This window comes from Felis catus, chromosome D1 (genome assembly GCF_018350175.1).
Source record: "Felis catus isolate Fca126 chromosome D1, F.catus_Fca126_mat1.0, whole genome shotgun sequence".
Taxonomy (NCBI): Eukaryota; Metazoa; Chordata; class Mammalia; order Carnivora; family Felidae; genus Felis; species Felis catus.
The window spans coordinates 14,703,857-14,724,535 of NC_058377.1; the positions used below are offsets into that span (position 1 = coordinate 14,703,857).

The 20,679-nt window shown below is 42.0% G+C and overlaps 1 protein-coding gene and 1 non-coding gene across 11 annotated transcripts in view; one reads left to right on the forward strand and one right to left on the reverse strand.

The window, feature by feature from the left end:
• The window catches only part of SIK3 (SIK family kinase 3), a 253,200-nt gene that overhangs the window by 74,041 nt on the left and 158,480 nt on the right, over window positions 1–20,679 (reverse strand). For all 10 annotated transcript variants that reach the window (XM_023239137.2, XM_023239135.2, XM_023239133.2 and 7 more), the window contains exon 4: window positions 9,333–9,494. In XM_023239137.2, the coding sequence (XP_023094905.1) occupies window positions 9,333–9,494 (162 nt within the window). The remainder of the gene's footprint in view (window positions 1–9,332; window positions 9,495–20,679) is intronic.
• LOC111556796 lies at window positions 6,460–6,568 on the forward strand. Its single transcript, XR_002736522.2, has one exon. It is a non-coding gene; the product is annotated as a U6 spliceosomal RNA (small nuclear RNA).

The window sequence follows — 20,679 nt, forward strand, 5'->3', positions numbered from 1 at the left end:
AGGGGTCAAAAGGTACAAACCTGCAGTTCTAAAATAAATCATGAGGATATAATATACAGACAGCATGGTGACTATAGTAATACTGTACTGTATATTTGAAAGTTGCGACAAAGTAGATCTTAAAAGTCGTCATCGCAAGAAAAAAATTATTTTGTAACTATGTAAAGATGGACATTAGCTAGACTTATTGTGGGGATCATTTCTCTATATATACAAATACTGAATCATTATGTTGTATACCTGAAACTAATATAATGTTCTATGTCAAGCATACCTCTATTTTTTTAAAAGTCATTATAACAAGAGAAATGTTTCCCATTTTAAAAGCGACTCACTATATTAATTTAAAATTGTTATCTCATATTTAGTCGGGAAGCCACATACATATTGAGATTATAACGTCTGAAACAGCCAAGAACTTTTCATGCCCTGGTATTTGAAACGCTTACATTTTGAACCTAAAGAACAAACCTGTCTGAGTCACTTTCATGTTTTGGTTGCAAGTGGTAAAATGGGTGAGCAAGTTCAGTACCTCCGTGCAAATAATACATTATGATAGTCTCTCTATATTGGGATAATCTCTATATTGGGATAGTCTCTCTTCCCAATAAAGCAAATTGGACATCGTGTTGTGCACGTGTATGTATATTTGCGTGTGTGTATCAAATTGTGGTTTTTGAGGTCCTACAAAGACCGTGATGCGCTATAGAGAACAGTGATCAAATGAAGACCATTCATTTGGTAAAGTTTGTCTCGAAGCACTGCTGAATCACTACTCTTATTTCCATTAACTGAATTTTGACATCCGTGTCCCTCATGCTTTGTATTGTCCAATGGTCCATTACGGAGGTAAATTTAATAAAATATGATAAAAAACTGCATCCTAGTCAAAACTACCATGGTAGCCAACGGCTTCACCCAAGCAGTAAAGGGACCTACTGAGTGGTAAGTGTGCTCATTCGCTCCCCTCTAGCAGGTAGACACGCCTGATTGACCCTCAGAGGCTCTCAAACTATTCCATTGAAGGAGGGTGAGGAGGCCTAAATCATGACTTGATTTACGGACTTCTAATTATCCCCCAAATGATTTGCAAGTGCAAAAGTCTGTGTAAGAGGAATTTGTAGTTGGGGGAAGAAAATCTTTATTCTCAGGTTTCTTGAACTCGTGTATGTTTATATACCCCCAGGGATAACGCTGCAGTGTGCCAAGAGTTATGTGAAACCATAGGCTAAATAAAACACATCTTCCTGGAATATTAATTTTTTCTATGTTAAATAAAGTTGAATAATTTTAATATTAAAACAAATGTTGTAGGACATTGAGGTGAAAACAAAACGTGCATGAATTTAAAATAAAGCATGTGATTTAAAAAGTGAACCATTCCAGGCTAGGTAGGTCATCAATCCCACACTTGACCCCCACCCTGTGTGAGTTCATTCCCCTCCATGTTAGGGAAACCACAGTGGGAGAATCTGAGAAGCAATGCTTCTGTACTGGTAGCATAGCTATTTGTGAGCTAGGCCCTGTAAACAGAAAACCTGCTTGATCTTAGCAGGACGCAGTCACTTTTCAAGATCAGTAAGACCTCACTTGTAACCTGGAACCATGACCGACAAAAATCTGTTCACTTGAATTTTCACTTCAGAATTTTTTCATACAAAATAACTCAACCGTGTGTGTCCCTAAAATGCCTTCCGAATGAGAGCGTGTCAATTTTTCGTTTTTGTAAGCTCCAGTCTCAGGAACAGGAACCAGAAGAGATCATTTTTCAAACTGTATTCCCAAGGGTCAACATACATGAAAGTCGTTAGCACCTTCTAGTTGAGGGTCACACATCATTTCAGAGGGAGGGCAGGCTCTGAGGCATTGCGACGCCCAGGTTCTATTGTGACGGGAATTCAGGAAAGTCACAGGGCCTCTCGAGGTCTCCAGTTACTACTCGGTAGCCAGGGAGGTGCACTGAGAGATTCCCTCAATAAAGGTGTTACAACCATGATGCAAACTCTGTGACGGCTGTGGTGAATATCCGGAACGACTTTCCATGGGCCGTGAGACACGGACCACCACACTGGGGAAGGGTTCTCAGAAACCCGAGGCTCACAACCTGTGTTCCCTATGTGATTGTATCTCAGCAAATTCATACTGAAGGGGAAGAGTCAGTGGATTCATGGAGTGTTACAGTTTCTCACTTTTAAAAGATAAAACAGTCTAGATCTCAACCGCATTAAGGTCAAAAATTTCCACAGTACCTTAAATCCGTGCACTCTGGAAATTCTTTCCAAAACACTGGCTTTGCTGTAGTTGTGCTTTGCATCTCTGCTGTCTACTGACTGCCAACTAAAACAATAACACCCGAGTGGAAACTATCTCATGGAGACCATTCTAGGAGTCGACATTTCAAGAGAAAAGTTTCCAACTTCCTTAGGTTAAAAAAAAAAAAAAAAGTTTCCACAATTTTCAAAACATTCTCAAAACGTCTGAGTATTTCAAATAATTTTGCTTCAGGGAGTAAGCAGCCACATTTAGGTCTCTTCTTAGGCAATCTCTTATAAATATAGAAATTTCTCTACTTAATCTTTGGGGACAAGTATTAAAATTGCTTTCAAATAGCATTAAATATAAGACAACACCATTTTCCCTTGATAGCTTAAAATACTCCGTCAATAAGAAAACCTGATTTCTCCATTTCTACACACGTCTTTGACTGCAAGTTCCCTCTTCCTGGCCCAGATACGTGAGTCGTCAACCATCCACAGAAGTTCTTCGTTTGCTCACTCTTGTATTTGTTGTGTCGTCTTCCTTTTCATGTCCACTATCACCACCTCGGTACAGGATTTCACCGTTTCATAGCCTCTTAACGGATCTTCCCATTTGCTCTCCCTGTCCTTTCACCCTGCTCCCGCCTTTTTTTTTTCCTCATCCTTCCTGAATCTGACTTACTGAGCCTGGTGTTCAAACAATTTGACCGTCTGGCCTCTCTCCCGCCTTCTCAGGCAGGACTCCCCTGCTTCAACCTTCCCTCCAGCCAAGCTGCTTTACCTTTCTTGCAAATACGCCCCACCCATTCTACTGCTGCCCGTACGTCTCCGGCTCCGCTTCCCACTGTAACCAAGTATGAGCCCCAATCCTCCACACGAGTGTAAAGCTCCACATGGACTGGCCCCTGCCGGCTCTCTTATCCCGCCTCCTTCCACACCCCGCTTAGAGATCATCTCCAGCCACATCAGCTTTTCTCCTACCCTGTCAAACTTAAATTCACCTCTCTGGGGCCTTTGCACTGCTCTTCCTTCTGCTCGGAAGGCTCGGACTATCCTGGTTAAAAGCATTCTCTCTCGCACAAAGTCATTCTAGCACACTGTTGATTTCATCATTTTCATAGTCCTTATGAGGGCTTGTTTATGTGTTCACTGCCTACCCCCCCCCCCCCCCCGCCCTCCGCCAGCAGAATGTTAGTTCCAAGGGACTACTCTATACAGCTACTCTGCAGCTGTATCCCCAGTGCGCAGATCAGGGCCTGCACATAGCAGGTGCTTTATTAACATTTGCTGACTGACTAATCCTACTAGAATTCTCTCCTCTACACCTACACTTAAAGAGTTCTATTCATCCTTTACACTCACCTCAAATGTTATATCCTCAATAGGACATTTACGTCCTTGTCACCAGTCTAAAGTTCAGGTCAACAAAGTTTTGAGTACCTACTACAGGACAGGCATACGCTAGTCCACGGGGGGCTGGTGGCGGGGGGGGGGGCAATACACAGGATGTGGTTACAGTCCCTGTGGCACTGAGAGTCTAATGGAACTTTACAAACTAAAGTGGTTTCTTCATCCTCTGAACTTCTGTGGTAATTAGACTGTGCAATTAATGGGATAATGAATCATGGCGTGCCTTGTGACATCGCTTCTATTGTATCAGACTATAATTTGGTAGCTGGTGAACACACTGTCACTCAGCAATGCAGGCCATAGGCTGAGAGAGGTGTTGTGCTCCCCCCGCCCCATTTAATTGGCTCCTCTGCGGATCCTCACGTGTCCGAGACACGAGAAGTGGAAGGTCAGAGGCCAAGAATCCCATTCTTTCCCAGTGCCAGACCCTCTACATGAAAGAGATTCGCATGAGTGCTCTTTACAAGAAATTCCAAATTTTGGAAAGTTAAAGGTGTATCTTTTGGAGACTCTAATGTTTTCTAAATAAGCTGTATTTGTGTGCCAAATATGACAAAATTAAATAATACATGTGAAAATGCTTTGTAAAGTGCTGTATACATACATACACATATAACATGGTACACATGTACACATATACATGAAACACACATATAAATGTAATTTGGGTTTATTTAACTTTCCAGAGGTCTAAGCATTTGCTGCCCATGACACCTGAACAAAGAACCTTTAACAATAGGTATGTGTTCAGAGGACCACTACACATTTGTAGTTCTACACTTGGTAACTTTGCCTTTCAGAAATAAAATTCTTTGTTCTGAAAACCACCAATGTTTATTCTGGATTGCTAATTACAGAAACATCTTTTAAATAATTCTATACAAGACAGGTTTGCTACTGTCATTAAGAAGAATTTTTTAATTCTAAAACCCCAGAAGGAGGAGCACCTGGGTGGCTCAGTCGGTTGAGCGGCCAACTCCTGATGTTGGCTCAGGTCATGATCTTGCACTGAGCATGGAGCCTGCTTGGGATTCTCTCCCTCTCCTCTTCCCCTCCCCCACTTGGGTTTCTCTCTGTCTCTCCCTCTCTCAAAATAAAATAAACTTAAAAAAAAAAAAAGATTCTCTCTTTCCCTCTGCCTCTCACCCCCACTCGCATGCGCCCTGAAGATTTTTTTAATTAATTAAAGAAAATAATCCTATTTAGAATTGATTTCATTACTTCTCCGATCTTAACCTGTCACAATCACCCAATCTACCTCTCCAAAATTCGTCATGCTGTAGTAAGCTTCAACTAGAAGCGTCTCTCCCACTGGCCCACTAACAGCAGAGACGACCTAGCAGAGGAGAAGTGGAATTTCTACTAATTGCTGTATAAGAAAGGGAGTTCAAGCAATGATTGAGAAACTGAGGACAATAGTCCCCCTTAGCCACAGGGGATACAAGACCCCCAGTGCACGCCTGAAACTGTGGATAGCACTGAACCCTATATGCTATGTTCTTCCCTATACACACATACCTATAGTAGAGTTTAATTGATGAATCAGGCACAGTAAGAGAGCAACAATCACTAACGATAAAATAGGACAATTATAACAATATACTGTACTAAAAGTTATGTGATTTGGTCTCTCTCAAAATATCCTCTGGTACTGCACTCACCCTTCCTCTTCTCATGATGATATGAGATGATAAAATGCCTATGCGACGAGACGAAGTGAGGTGAATGGCATGAAGTGAAGCGAGGCATCGTGACATAGTGCTGGGCTGCTACCGACCTTCTGACCATACCTGACATATGAGGAAGACCATCTGCTTTTGGACCGCAGGTGACCGTGGGTAAGTGCAACCAGAGAAGGCAAAACCGTGGATGGGGAGGCAAGGGACTATGTAACGATGGCATGACGAGCAAAGACAACGTTAGATACTGTAGCAGGGCACAAAACTAGTGGAGCTCAGCATTCTTGGCGAAACAAATAATAAAAATGCAGACTCTGGTTAAATAAACTTAAAACTCTCACCGTATGTGTTAACACAGAGAGCACACGGCTGGCTGCCAGCATTCCTAGGAGTCTGTAATTATACACCAGCAGGTAGAGACTCTGATGGTGACTACGCGGATTTGTTGGAACTATTAACAAAGAAAAGCATTTAAAAATCTTCCTACCCAAGTATTTGTCCGTGGAGTTTCTAATTTCAGTTATCACTGACCCCTGCTTTTACACTCGGCTTCTCAAACAAAAACAAAGAGCCATACCAATCTCCCGTAACTAAATCAAAATAGTTCTAAAGTCAAAATCGAGAACCAAGGAAGCATAAAAATTCTTCAACCTCCGTTCAGTGAAGGTAGAATACAACTGGAGAAGAAAAAGAGGGCCTTCCTTTAGCTCACTACCCAAATCAATGATCCAAAAAACACTACCATCCCATCTGTGGCAGGCTAAATAAAACCCCTCAAAAGCCAGCCACATCCTACTCTGCTGAATCTGTGAGTGTGCTACCTACGGCAAAAAGGGGCCTCCGCTGATGTGAACAGGTGATGGGGAGATCATCCTGGGTTATCCAGGAGGGCTCACTGTAACCACAAGGGTCCTGTTCAGAGGAAGCAGGGGATCGGGGCAGGAGTGGGAGATGTGACAATGGGAGCACGAGTGCTGTGAGGAAACTTCCAGAACCAAAGGGCACAGGGACCTCTAGAAAAAAAAAAAGCAAGGAGATGGACTCTCCAGAGACTCCAGACGAAATCGGTCCTACGAACGCCATAATTTTAGTCCCGTTAAGACTCATTTCAGGTGCTCATTTCAGCAGCACACAGACTAAAAGTGGAACGATACGGAGAAGACTAGCACAGCCTCTGCACAAGGATGAGAGACGCAAATTCGTGAAGCGTGCCATGTGTTCTCATGAGCACCGAGTAATGTACAGAATTGTTGAATCACTGCAGGGCACACCTGAAACTAAATATACACTGTATATGAACTAGCCTGGAATTAAGGGGCGCCTGTGTGGCTCAGTCGGTTGAGTGTCTCACTCTGGCTCAGGTCATGATTTCACGTTTCGTGAGTTTGAGCCCCACGTCGGGCTCACTGCTGTCAGCACAGAGCCCACTTTGGATCCTCTGTCTCCCCCTGCCCCTCTGCCCCTCTGCTTGCGTGCTCTCTTTCTCTCAAATAAATAAATAAAAACATAAAAAAAAAACTATACTGGGGCGCCTGGGTGGCGCAGTCGGTTAAGCGTCCGACTTCAGCCAGGTCACGATCTCGCGGTCCGTGAGTTCGAGCCCCGCGTCGGGCTCTGGGCTGACGGCTCACAGCCTGGAGCCTGTTTCTGATTCTGTGTCTCCCTCTCTCTCTGCCCCTCCCCCATTCATGCTCTGTCTCTGTCCCAAAAAATAAATAAACGTTGAAAAAAAAAATTAAAAATAAATAAATAAATAAATAAAAAACTATACTGAAATTAAAATTAAAAAACGGAGTAACATTTTTAAAAAAGAAAAAAAGACTCATTTCCAATTTCTGATCTCTAGAACTGTAAGATAATAAATTTATATTGTTTCAAGCCACTATGTTCGTGGTCATTTATTACAGCAACAATAGGAAACTAACACAACATTTTATTATACTTCTAAGGATTGTGACGCTTAGTAGATGTTGTTACCATTAATTTAACTGAAGCTCCAGTGAAAAATTACAAAAGAGGGTTTGACGTTGCCAGGGCTTTCCATACTACCCACTTCTGTGGGAACTGCTAGAGTCTAGAGAGCTTTGGAGAACAGAAAACAGACATAAGCACACAGGAAAAATGCAATTTTACAGAAGATAAAGAAAGCTTCTCTTTTTTGTCTACTACGTACTGGGCAAATGCAGGACTCCAAGAGCTTACAACCATGTGAAAGTACTAACCAACCGTGCATCTATCAGCATAACATAGGTAAATAAAAAGTTAGGTGACATCCAAGCATGCGGAAGTAGAGCCTGGAAAGAGGACAGACTCATCCACACAAAACAGTCTGTAGAGTCACCAACCTGAAAGGATACAACGCAGGTACTTTAACCTGTAATAGAACACTGTCTCAACTCTCCACTCCCGCCCTTTTAAGGAGGGAAGTCTCTAGAACTGCTTTTTACTTTGGCTTCCAGGGCAATTACATTCTAGCTGTACCGTTTTGTATATGAATGAGACCCCCGCCCCACCTCCCTTTTGACCCGTGAGATGAGGGACACCCAATGCAATACTGAAAACTGCCAGAAAAAAACAAAAAACTGGTTTCTACTCATGTTTGTAGTTTCTGTCTAGACTGCAGCCACTTTCTTTTATCAATAGGTGGTGAGCTTGTATTGGCTAGGCAAATGCTGATCGTTCATTAAAACAGAAGTAGGAGCAGATCGAGGCAGTGAAAAGTACTTTTTAGGCACCTTCAGACGAACAGATGAGTGAAATGTGAGCACACAAAGAGATCGACTGCTTTAAACCAATAGAAGATCTGTTTTTCCTAAGTTATCATAAAAGTGCAGTCTGCACAATAAGCCTGCTCTATACCAGCAGTGCCATAAATCCACCTCTTCCTTAAAATATTTTTATTTTTAAATTTTTTTTTTTAACGTTTACTTATTTTTGAGACAGAGAGAGACAGAGCATGAACGGGGGAGGGGCAGAGAGAGAGGGAGACACAGAATCAGAAGCAGGCTCCAGGTTCTGAGCCATCAGCCCAGAGCCCGACGCGGGGCTCGAACTCACGGACCGTGAGATCATGACCTGAGCCAAAGTCGGCCACCTAACCGACTGAGCCACCCAGGTGCCCCTAAATCCACCTCTTCAAGTAAAGCTGATGGAGTATACGAGTTTAACACTTGTTCTCACTGCTTTATTCTACACTTTATTCTTTATTATTCAAAAACAACTGTCAACCAAAATAAGAGAATTTTAAGTGTACTTTGTTTTTAATGCTTATTTATTTTTGAAGGAGAGAGAGTGAGAGAGTGAGAGTGAGAGTGAGAGAGAGAGAGAGAGAGAGAGAGAGAGAGAGTGTGTGTGTGTGTGTGTGTGTGAGTGGGAGAGGAGCAGACAGGGAGGGAGACACAGAATCTGAAGCAGGCTCCAGGCTCTGAGCTGTCAGCACAGAGCCCGACGGGGGGCTCGAACCCATGAACCGTGAGATCATGACCTGAGCCAAAGTTGGACACTTAACTGACTGAGCCACCCGGGTGCCCCAATGTGTATTTATTTTTAAGAGAGAGAGACAGAGTGCAAGCAGAGGAGGGGCAAAGAGAGAAATTGGGAGACACAGAATCCAAAGCAGGCTCCAGGCTCCGAGTTGTCAGCACAGAGCCCGATGCGGGGCTCGGACTCACGAGCCAAGAGACCATGACCTGAGCTGAAGTCGGACGCTTAACCGACTGAGCCACCCAGGCGCCCCCAAAATAAGAGAACTTTAAACATCACTCTTTTCCTTCTTGCTCCCCGGCCTAGTTCCATCTAATACTGCATGAAAAATAACATAAATGTATTTTTAGAGCTTATCAATTTTCAAGCCCTCCCCAACACACAAATCTTGTATTTTCACATTACTTCTTTCTGAATAGATGGAAATAGACAATCCCTGGCTTAAGAACCTTGAAGGAAAAGTTCTTTTGTTCCTATTTCACATCCTCAACACACTTCTCACCTGCTATTTTAATATTCAGATTGGCATCCAGAAGCAAATTTTCAGCTTTTAGATCACGATGAACAATATTCCGACAGTGACAAAAATAGACAGCTGCCACAATCTGTTTGAACTTCCGACGGGCCTCCTTCTCTGCCATTCTGCCATGGGCCACCAGGTGGTCTGTGGTGAAAAAGAGCACAGTCAGTTCTCATTTTGCACCCTGGTATCATTTCAAAAGGTAGACTCCAGGAGGGATGCAAGGGGGCCTACCAGACGAGCAGTTGAAGAAGTGAAACAAACAAATGGCAACATTTGTGGCTCTAGTTTGTATCTATAAAAACCCATCGGCAAGCAGCATCCAAACCGTTTTAAGTATACATAACTATGCATAAGAATACATATGCTCTACTGTAAGAAGGAAAAAAAAAGTTCTGAGGCTTTTAATGGTATTTTTGGAAAATCGTAACATTCAACACCTCCTTTTTCTTATCTCCATTGCAAAAGATTACATACACACAGCAAACATATACACGAAGATAAGAATCGGCAATATTTCCTGTGCTAACGCGGGACTCAAAAAGCAGAATCACGATAATCAATCATTTGGGGGAAGAGTAGACAGAAGTTAGTCACTGCTAAGGGGGAAAACAGCTTTATACAGGAGCCTATCGATGCTCATATCTCTTCCACTTTCTCAAAGTTTTATAGTTTAACATAAAAATGTACTTATTTGGTGACTATACTCTGGAATGCATCCTACTGGAATATGTCGGTATCTTTCCATCTGCATTTATTGTGCTTTTCAAGTATTTTTTAAAACGCTGTTAGTTTTTACAGACAACATCAACTGAAAATAAAGGAAGCTTTTACCACCTCAATGAAATTATTTCATTGGCTATGTGGCTAACTAAGGTATAGCAAAAGATTTTACATGTGATAAACTTTGTAATACTATAAATCAAACTATCTTCTATATTTAAAAATGAACTGGTTGACCCACAGCCAATACCACGAATTACTAATTACCAGTACCAATATCAATTAGTACCAGTACTAATTACCAGTACCAGAAAAGTAAGTACTTTTTTACTAATAGTGGCAGGTTTATTCTGAACCAGTGAATCCTCAACCCATTTCTTCATCTAACAACATACCCAGATCATAACAGCTGATGAGATTAGAAACACTGGCAAGACAGCTTGCTCTACCTAAAATCTCCAATAGTCTCATTGGCACTATCCTTAAACTAACCAATCTAGGTGGGAGAAGGACACATTTGCCATCGTAAGCATCCTGCGATACTGGGAAAGTAAAAAATCAGACGATGTAAACAAGTGTATTATTGTCTGCTCATCAATGGTAGTAGTTTCAGTCTTCCTACCCAACTGTCTTTGGCACCATCTTCATCACCCACAGGACCAGTCGGATAGATAGATCTTTTCTTCATCACAAAGAGGAAGTCTGAGATAAAACATATGCCCTCGTAGTGCTTACCAAGATGGAGGGCTTAGGACAAGGAACGGGGTAGAGCGTGAAGAAGGGGAGCCAAATGACAATCCATCCACAGAGCAGACTTTCAAAGAATTCAAAGAGCATTCTGACCACAAAGAGCACAAAATATTGGAGATCAAATACTACAGTAATTTTAAGAACAGCGTCTTAGGGGCGCCTGGGTGGCTCAGTCGGTTGAGCAGCCGACTTCGGCTCAGGTCACGATCTCGCGGTCCGTGAGTTCGAGCCCCGCGTCGGGCTCTGTGCTGACAGATCGGAGCCTGGAGCCTGTTTCGGATTCTGTGTCTCCCTCTCTCTAACCCTCCCCCATTCATGCTCTGTCTCTCTCTGTCTCAAAAATAAATAAACGTTAAAAAAAAAAAAAAAAAAGAACAGCATCTTAGAGGATCACTTAAATTATTAAGAAAGACCCTTCAATGGAATTATCGTAATTGTTAGTATTATCAAGTGGCTCCTACACCAGTTCTTTGAAGCATTTTCCTCAAAAAGCAATCACTTTTTATAGCCAAGATGACCAAGGTAGTAGAAAACATGAAAGAAAACAGGAAGCCTTTAGCTTAGAGGGTTAAGGTCTAGACCACCACTTTCTCCAGGAGTTCAGAGGTAGTGATAAACGAGTGTGCACTCTGGTGTATTCACACTTCAGGTGAGATCTGTCAAATGAACTTGAAACAACACAAAGTCCCTAACTAGGGAGAGTCACTTAATATAAGCTGTTAAAGAACTGGACATCCATCACATGTGAAACGCTAGGTTTTATTTTAAGACGCCCTTCTCTAACAGTACCTGCTCCTTTGACCCCCTGTTCCTCTTAACCCAAGGCCTAATTATTCTAATAATATGTTTTAGCTGCTAAACTTTGTCTAATTAAAGGGCTTTGAAGAGACAGCTATTCTTGAGAAACATAAAAATAAACCCTTATGAAGGTTTACCATCAGAAGCTCATTTGGCCAAGCCACCCATTAATTAAAATGCCCAAGAGACATTCGTCTGGCAGTAAATACTAATTACCAGAACACATCAAAGAGCTTCTTAAATACAACAGAATGATTAATTTCGTGATTTCCAAAATAAGTGATTTTCTTTTATTAAAAAAAAAGACTCTTTATATTTTCTAAGTACTTTGTTTTCCTAAAACGATTGGAAAGTTCTCAAAATTGCTACACAGGCCAGGAGCTGGTGGAATGCAGCCTAGTCCTATTTTATCTCCACAATGACACGCTGGCTGTCCTTGGACAAATCGGTTGTGCTGCCAATATCCCCACCTCTTGATCTGCTGAACGGAAATAAACGCTGTTACATGCTATGGCCAAAGAAAGGACAGCGTGCTTGGGAATAAACTGGTACCAAGATTAAGAGTCACCATATATGATATAACTTTAACTTCCAAGGACATTTAAAAAGCTGTTTTTAAGAAGGTCCACTCAGTACCATACAAAGAATATTTAAGCATTCGCTTCTTCGGGGGGCGGGGGGGGGGGCGGGATTCTGCAGAGCTTAAAGGCATTGATATACATCAATCGTCACTGTTACGTGTCTCTGGTTAAAAGGTATTTTTGACAGCAAGCTGGATGAAAGAGCTTCAACTATACAGTATTTTCCCAAAGACACCTACGGTATCCCTACAGCTACGAATACAAAGATCAACAAATCACTTTCTACAGTGCAGGCTGCGAGCATCGGGTGTTTTTTTTCTAGCTGCTGTGTCTGACGTTCAGGTTTTCTCAGCTTTGGGAGCACTGGGCTCTTCCGCCATCCAGGATCATCTTAACGGCTCTGTACCGTCCAGACTCCAGCCTCCGCTTTCATTTTGGCCCATCTTGCTGCCACCACCACGGCCACCCCCCCTCCCATCCCTGTTAGTCTGCTTTCAGAGCAAAGCCACGGGAGCTGGTGGGTGTGCCAGGAAGCCAGCGGCCTGCCGTGGTTTCCAGCCCCTGCTGAAACCGCCTCTCGGCTGCCAGGGGGCAAATGGCCGCTTCACGTCGTCGGCGTGTGTCCTACAGGCAGGCAGTGAAAATGCTGCAAGCTCACGTGTGATGTTTAACTTCCAGCAAAGAAACCCAGAGCCGCGGCCCAGCCTGGACTTGCCACAAAGTCACGGCATTTGGATGAACGCTGGGGTGACCTCAGAATGCAGAAGAAACCACGTGGCTCCCGAACCACTCAGTATTCAAAGGAAAACACATTCTGAATTGTGTGGGGATAAACCCCAGGGGCAACGAGCACTAAGAAATCGTTCTGCTTCTTCCAGGCGGTTCAGGGAGCTACTTCTCCTAAACACTGGGCGACACACAACCCCACCCTCAGTCCCCAACTCCCCACACGACAGCCATGCCCCTGGCTCCCCGGCCCCCGGCCCCGAGCCGGGCCGCGCTCCAGCCCTGCCACACTGTGGGTCCTTCGCTGACAATTCGCTACTTGTCTACTTAGCTGCCACTCCACCTCCGGGGCCAATTTCACGTTTCGTGTCTATCACAGCTTCATTCCAACCACGGCAGCGGAGACAAGGATGAGGGGACTCTCAGCTAAAAGGAGAAAACGGGCCTCCTGTTTCAAGCTCTTATCAAAAGGCAGGAGTGTAAATCACCACAAATCACACGCGGCACTGGGCTTCTTTCGTCGTTTTTATCTGCTCTTCCTCACAAACTGGGAAGACGTTAGTGACACCGGGTGACACACACACGTCGCGAGGAGCACAATTCTTAGAAGTGGAGGGAAAAAATTCCGAAGTTCCAAGGCATGAGAGCAGGCGCGCAGAGAAAATCCGCTTCAGAATTCACTGCTTGTAATTTTGTCCTAATCTGACTCAGGAAGAAATATCTTGTGGTACATTTAGATTCTAACCTTTCAAAGAGCAAAAATACACACGAGGCGGTCTTAACTTCCCTTGCTCAGCCTCAATGCAGTATCAGAGGCAGGCCACTAATGGGATGGTGGTGGGGAGGCAACATTTCTTAAAATAAGTCACTTTTCCACTATAAACAGAGAGCGTCTCCATCTGTCTGCTAAGTCTATGACTCTGACCCAAAACACTAGCTGAAAATGACTGTACCCTGACAGCAGGTCAAACAACAGGGCAGAAACTTTTCACTTTTCATGATAAAGAGAGAGCCCCGTCTAGAATGGGGGGAAAGGGGCCCGTGTGCTAAGCTTAGGTGGCCACCTGAGAACGTCTCTGCCAATTCCAAGCTAACCACAGCTGCCCGTTCTTTGCTCTGCCACTCAGCTCTACCATTTCTTCTTTCGACACCCATGGAAACGACTTCCTGTTTATCAAACAAATGCTCCTTTCCAGAAGAGCCAGGGCCAGGCCAAGAGAACTCAGCTGCTGGGGAGCAGGTTAACAAGAGTGCACTCACTGTAATATCACAGGTCCCTAACTCTTGCAGGCCCCAAGCTGCCGAGGACTGGGGGACAGAGGTTTGGTACTTTGTTTTCCTTGCCAAGAATCCAACTACCTTACACCAGCCTGCTTTACTTACTCCTACATCTAGTTGCAATCATTTTTTTTTAAGGTTATTTATTTATTTTGAGACAGAGAGCACAAGCGGGGGAGGGAGAGAGAAAGAGAGAGAAAGAGAAAGGGGAAAGGGGGAGGGGGGGAATGAAAATCTCACGAAGGCTCCAGACAGTCAACACAGAGTCTGACACAGGGCTCAAACGCATGAACACTGCGATCACGATCTGAGCTGAAATCAAGAGTCGTACGCTTAACAGACCGAGCTACCCCAGTACTCCTAGCTGCTATCTCTTTTCTTCATGCTCCCAGGCTTCCAGGCCAAAAACCTTGCTGTCACCCCCTTCTCTTTCTCCCACACCCACATCCAATCCATCAGCAGATTTTATTAGCTCTACCTTCAAAATACACCCAGAATTCAACAATCCCTCATGCCACCTCCACCCCACCCTTGTGTCAGCAACCTAGCCAACAGCCACTATCTCCCTCCTGGATCACTGTAATCGCTCGTCACAATGGTCCTAAAGAGTGTCCCTGATTCAGTCCTTGGCCCCCTGCGATCTACTCTCAAAACAACTGCCAGAGTAATACGCCTCTAAAAAACTTTTTACTTTGAAAGAATCACAGATTCACAGGAAGTTGCAAAGACAGTACGGACAGGTCCGATGTACCCTTCACCCACGTTCCTCCAGTGGGTAAATCTTACATAATTATAGAAAAAAAACCAGAATCTGACGGGTACAATGTGAGTAGAGCCCTATCTCATTTTGTCACACCTGTACATTCGTGGAACTACCACTGCAACTGGGATACAGAATTATTTGGAGTTTCTCGTTACTGAGTACTCCTGCAGATTTAAAAACAAAAAGCACACTATGTTTTCTTCGGTCTATCCCAAGTAAATTAAACTTCTTCCTTAAAGGTCTTGAGGAAACACAATTTCTTTGTGAGACAGTCATAAGATATGCCTAGAACTGTTTCTATCTTTCCCTCTGCCTCCTTACTATATACAAAATAATGTTCTGCAAGGGTGCCTGGGTGGCTCAGTTGGTTATGCGTCCAGGTTTGGCTCAGGTCATGATCTTGAGGTTCATGAGTTCGAGCCCTGCGTCTGGCTCTGCACTGACAGCTCAGAGCCTGGAACACGCTTTGGATTCTGTTTCCTCTCTTTGCCCCTCCCCCGTTTGTTCTTGCACTTTCTCTCTTTCTCTCTCTCTCTCTCTCTCTCTCTCTCTCTCTCTCTCTCTCTCAAAAATAAATACACATTAAAAAAAATGCTCTGCAGATGATCGATGCTTCATAACTACAGATTACCTCAAGAAATATCAATGAGAGAAAAGTCTATAAACTTATAAAGACATATTTCCTTAATTCTTCATTGTGCCACTAAACAAAGTTTGTAAACTAAGTACTATTTATGTTAAGTCTTTAAAACAAAAACAGGCTATTCTTTTGATATGAAGTTCTTTCACATTAATGTATAAAGGAGGATTTGTTTTCTTGTAGCTCCTTAAAAAAATACTTCTAGACTAAGCATCAAGCCCAGGCAGCCTATGAAACAGAAACTCATCTATTCTGAAAGGCCTTTCAAGAATGCTATTCACACAGGGGTGCCTGGGTGGCTCAGTCAGTTAAGTGTCCGACCTTGGCTCAGGTCATGATCTCACAGTTTGTGGGTTCGAGCCCCACATTGGGCTCTGTGCTGACAGCTCAGAGGCTGGAGCCCACTTTGGATTCTGTATCTCCCTCTCTCTCTGCCCCTCCCCTGCGTGCTCTCTCTCTCTCTCTCTCAAAAATAAATAAACATTAAAAAATTTTAAAAAAAAGAATGCTCTTCAGACATTTCTTACGTAATGCAAATGTTTCACTTGCTACACTAATATACTAGCAAACGTGGGTTGGCTAACTTTGTAATACTGAGGCTATTCCCTGGTTCTTATAATTCACAGGCTCCAAATCAAGCTCATTCTTTAGAAGCCAGCTGAAAGGTCATTTATCTGAAGCTTTTCCTAACCTACTCACCTACCTGAGAAGAAAATGCACAAATTAGAAAATCTGTGTCTAATGGCCTTTATTCTAGATATTTCTATAATATTAGTGAACAGCTGTGTTACAATTATTTCTTAACATGAGTGTCTTCCCTTTTAGACTAAGGTTTCATGGTCCATCGATGAGTTTCTATCCTTGAATCCCTGCAAGGTGTAAGAAAATATGTATGGTGTGCCTCTGTTTGCAAGAAGGAAGAGAAAATACAAACGTGCATGTGTATACGTGTGTATATGTTTTCTAAAAGAAGTAATGTCAACTAAATATTTCTAAAAATGGTTACTTATAGGGGGATGAAAAAGGGATGGAAACTTGACTTTCATGAATGTACTCTGTTTTATAGCTTTAACCTTGGAAACACGTAATGTTTTAAATAAATCAAACAATTCACAGTTTAATCAAACGAAGAAAAAGTAATTTCTGACACTTGAAACCTAACTGGGAAAAAATGGACCTAGTTGTAAGTTAAATTGTGACATAACCAATCAGAGAGCAATTTTTTTAAGTGACAAACACAGTATTTTGCCTTAATGGGATATAACGTAAGGAAAAAAAGAACCAGTCTCCTTAGTATTTGTAATAATACTGGGATTGTTTTGAATCAATATTGCCCTCATTCACTCATATCAAATATGTAATACGCAAAGTCATTTGGAACCACAATTTTCAGCGTAAGAAAAACAAGATATAAATATACAATATTCAAGAAGTTAAAAAGACTGAAATCTTACATTTCAATTGGGATGTTAGTACAAACCCGTGTTTTACTTTTCTCTATATAAACAATACAGATCTCCTACCTCTGTGCCCTGAAAAGGCCTCTAAGCAATGACAGACCGGTAGCAGTAATAAGCATCCCTAGGGCACAGATTCTGGTCTCTACGTGCTATTTTCCACTTGAAAGGACCACAGCCCCTAGAAGACAGGTTTGATTCCAGGTCTGAGATGAGAAATATTCAGGGTAGGCCTGGGATAGCTTAGCTACAAGCAAGGAAGTTATCAAAAGGACATGGGGGCATGTCAAAAGGACACAGGTGTCAACTTAAAGAGGCTCCTGCTGGCCAAGTGGAAAACTTTAAACATCAAAAGACCAACGACTCAAGGGACTGACACACATCAAATGTATTAAGATTCATAAATTCACATTGATATTACAAATAAAATCAACTTTTCTGGTCACCACTGGAGATTGGTAGGGTACCAATTCATTATTCTGAAATTTAATACAAAGGAAAAGAATCAAGCACTTATTTTGCCTTTACTACACTTTCTAAACAGTTTATAGGCAAAGTTCTCCACAAAAGAATTAGAATTCACAAATACACAGAAGGAATGAGAGAATCAGAAAATGACAATTTTGCAATTTCTAATGAAATATGTGTCTAAACAACTAAATTAGAAGGGTAGCTAAACCATTATGTCAAGGTCTGATGGGAAACTTTATAAGAACTTTATAAAACTTTATACATCACGAAAAGTGGGGATACCAGACATTACACGACTCCTGAGATGATGCAAGAGGAAGACGATGAAGTGGTCTTGTCCCCATCGCCCCCATGTTGGCCTGTATTTAACCAAACCACTTTACACAAAATCGCGACCTAGGAGAACACGCGGACTGACACGATAAGGATTCAAATCCATAATGCAGGAAATTGTACAAGATGATCCAGTTTCTTCAACAAATGGCATAGAAATAAGTGTGTAGACGCCTGCCGGAGAGGGTTAGGGTTGTTACAAATGATAAAATATTTGAGACACTTATCAACTTAATGCATGTATGGGCTTTGCTACATCGTGATTTGAGCAAACTATAATAAGACGTTTTGGGACAAGTAGAGACAGCTAAACATGCCCTGTTTTATTTATTAGAAGAAAACACTGTTAATTTTGTTGGGTATAAGAATGGTATTGTAGACTTTAGTTTTGATTATGAAAGAGTAACTGATATTTAACCATCTATAAAAGTTGGACTATTTGCAGACAACGGACAATAACCAGCAAAAGACTATGATTCTTCACAGAAAGCATAAGAGGTAAACCCCATATTCACCCCAAACCACAACCTAGGGAGACAGAGGTCAAGCAAAGATAAGTAGGTTAGTTTAGAGGAAAGAGATCAGAGTTAGGGGCTAGTAACACAGCTAGAATTTGGGTGGTGGGATAGCAGAAAAGGAACACCAACAGTTAGCATAGAAATTCCACTCAGGTACTTGGCCAACTCCCAAACTGCACATATGCAAAGCAAGACAATGGAAGTCCTAGCAGAAAAAAAGTGATGGGAGAATGAAAGCTAAAGAGAAATTTTTAGATGTCACATAGCATTCAGGAGATGCTGGAGTTCAGATTTAGCTTATAAGGAGAGACCTCTGTGAATATTCTAGGCACTCAGTTGAGGCCTCATTAGACAAAGCCCTAGGAGTAAGGACTGTGCCAAAGGAATAGTAAGTAAAACTCATAAAACCACCCTAACAAAGCCTAAAACCAACCCTCAGCATGATCAAGTTGATCCATATGTAATTTAACTTCCTGCCTGAACAAACTCAACACCACAGAAGATAACATAATCCAGAGTCTCTACAACATGTCACCCTTAATATCTAGCAAACAACAAAAAATTACTAAACATGGGAAGAAGCAGGAAAAGTGACCAATAGTCAAGAGATTGAAGTCAATGGTCAAGAGATTAAAGCAAAACCAAAGATGACTCAGAGTTAGCAGGCAAGGACTTCAAAACAACAATTATTATGTTAAAGAAAACACAGGACAAGATATACAAAAAAGATGAAAAGACAGAATATGTCAAGGGAGAACCAGAATCTAAAATATATATAATCGTGGGGTGCCTGGGTGGCTCAGTTGGTTGAGCATCTTACTTTGGCTTAGGTCATAATCTCATGGCTCGTGAGATCAAGCCCCGTGTCGGGCTCTGTACTGACAGCTCTGGAGCCTGCTTCAAATTCTGTGTCTCCCTTTCTCTCCTCTGCCCCTCCCCCGCTCTCACTCTGTGTCTCTCTCCTTCAAAAAATAAAGAAACATCAAAAAAATTTAAATACAAATAATCTATAATCATATATTCTAAAATGGCAAAACATTTGAAATTGAGAATTTATTGCACAGGTTTTAAGAGCTAACAAAGAAAAAGACAGTATTGGTGACCTTGAGTTAGGTATTATGGTGAAGTTTTTTAAAGTCTCTCACTCTCAGGGCGCCTGGGTGGCTTGGTCGGTTGGGCGTCCGACTTCAGCTCAGGTCATGATCTCATGGTCTGTGAGTTCGAGCCCCGCGTCGGGCTCTGTGCTGACAGCTCGGAGCCTGGAGCCTGTTTCAGATTCTGTGTCTCCCTCTCTCTCTGCCCCTCCCCTGTTCATGCTCTGTCTCTCTCTGTCTCAAAAATAAATAAACGTTAAAAAAAAAATTAAAAAAAAATAAAGTCTCTCGCTCTCTCTCCATATATATATATATATACATATGAAAATATATATATTAATATATATATGAAAATGTTAAATATTTATGAGTGAGTAAATGAATATTAATGAGTGAGATTATATGATTTCTCAAATTTGCTTTAAAATACTTTAACCAAAAAAAAGTTGGGATAAAAGGTGAAACAAAAACAGCAAGATGTTGGTAACTGTCAAAACTGGATGATGAGCATATGAGAGTTTATTATACTATTCTCTTCCCTCTTACATATATTTGAAAATGCTTATATTAAAAAGCTTTTAAAAATGGAATCTAACATTTGTATACCTATGTTCATAACATCATTCTGTCCAACAGCCAAAAGGCAGAAACAACCCATGTATCCATCTGTGGATAAATAAACAAAAAGTGGTCTGTACACACAACGGAATATTATTTGGCCTTAAAGAGGAAGGAAAGTTTGATACATACAACGGGGAGGAGCCTTAAGGACATTATGCAAAGTACAACAAGCCAGTCACAGAAGGACAAATACTATGATTCTACTGCTAAGTGGTAACTAGAATAGTCAAGTTCATAGAGACAATGTAGAATGGGGCTGCCAAGGGATGGGAAACAAGTAAATGTGAAGTTAGTGATTAATGGGCACAGACTTTGAGTTTTGCAAGACAAAAAGAGTTCTGTAAATGGACACTGGTGATGGTAGCACAATAACATGAATATAACTAATGCCAAACTATCTACTTAAAATGGTTATAAAGGTAAAACTGTATGCGATGTGTCTTTTAACATAATGGCTTTTAAAATGGGACCATGGGAATGCAAGCTGGTGCAGCCACTCTGAAAAACAGTATGGAGGTTCCTCAAAAAACAAAACAGAACTACCCTACGACCCAGCAATTGCAATACTAGGCATTT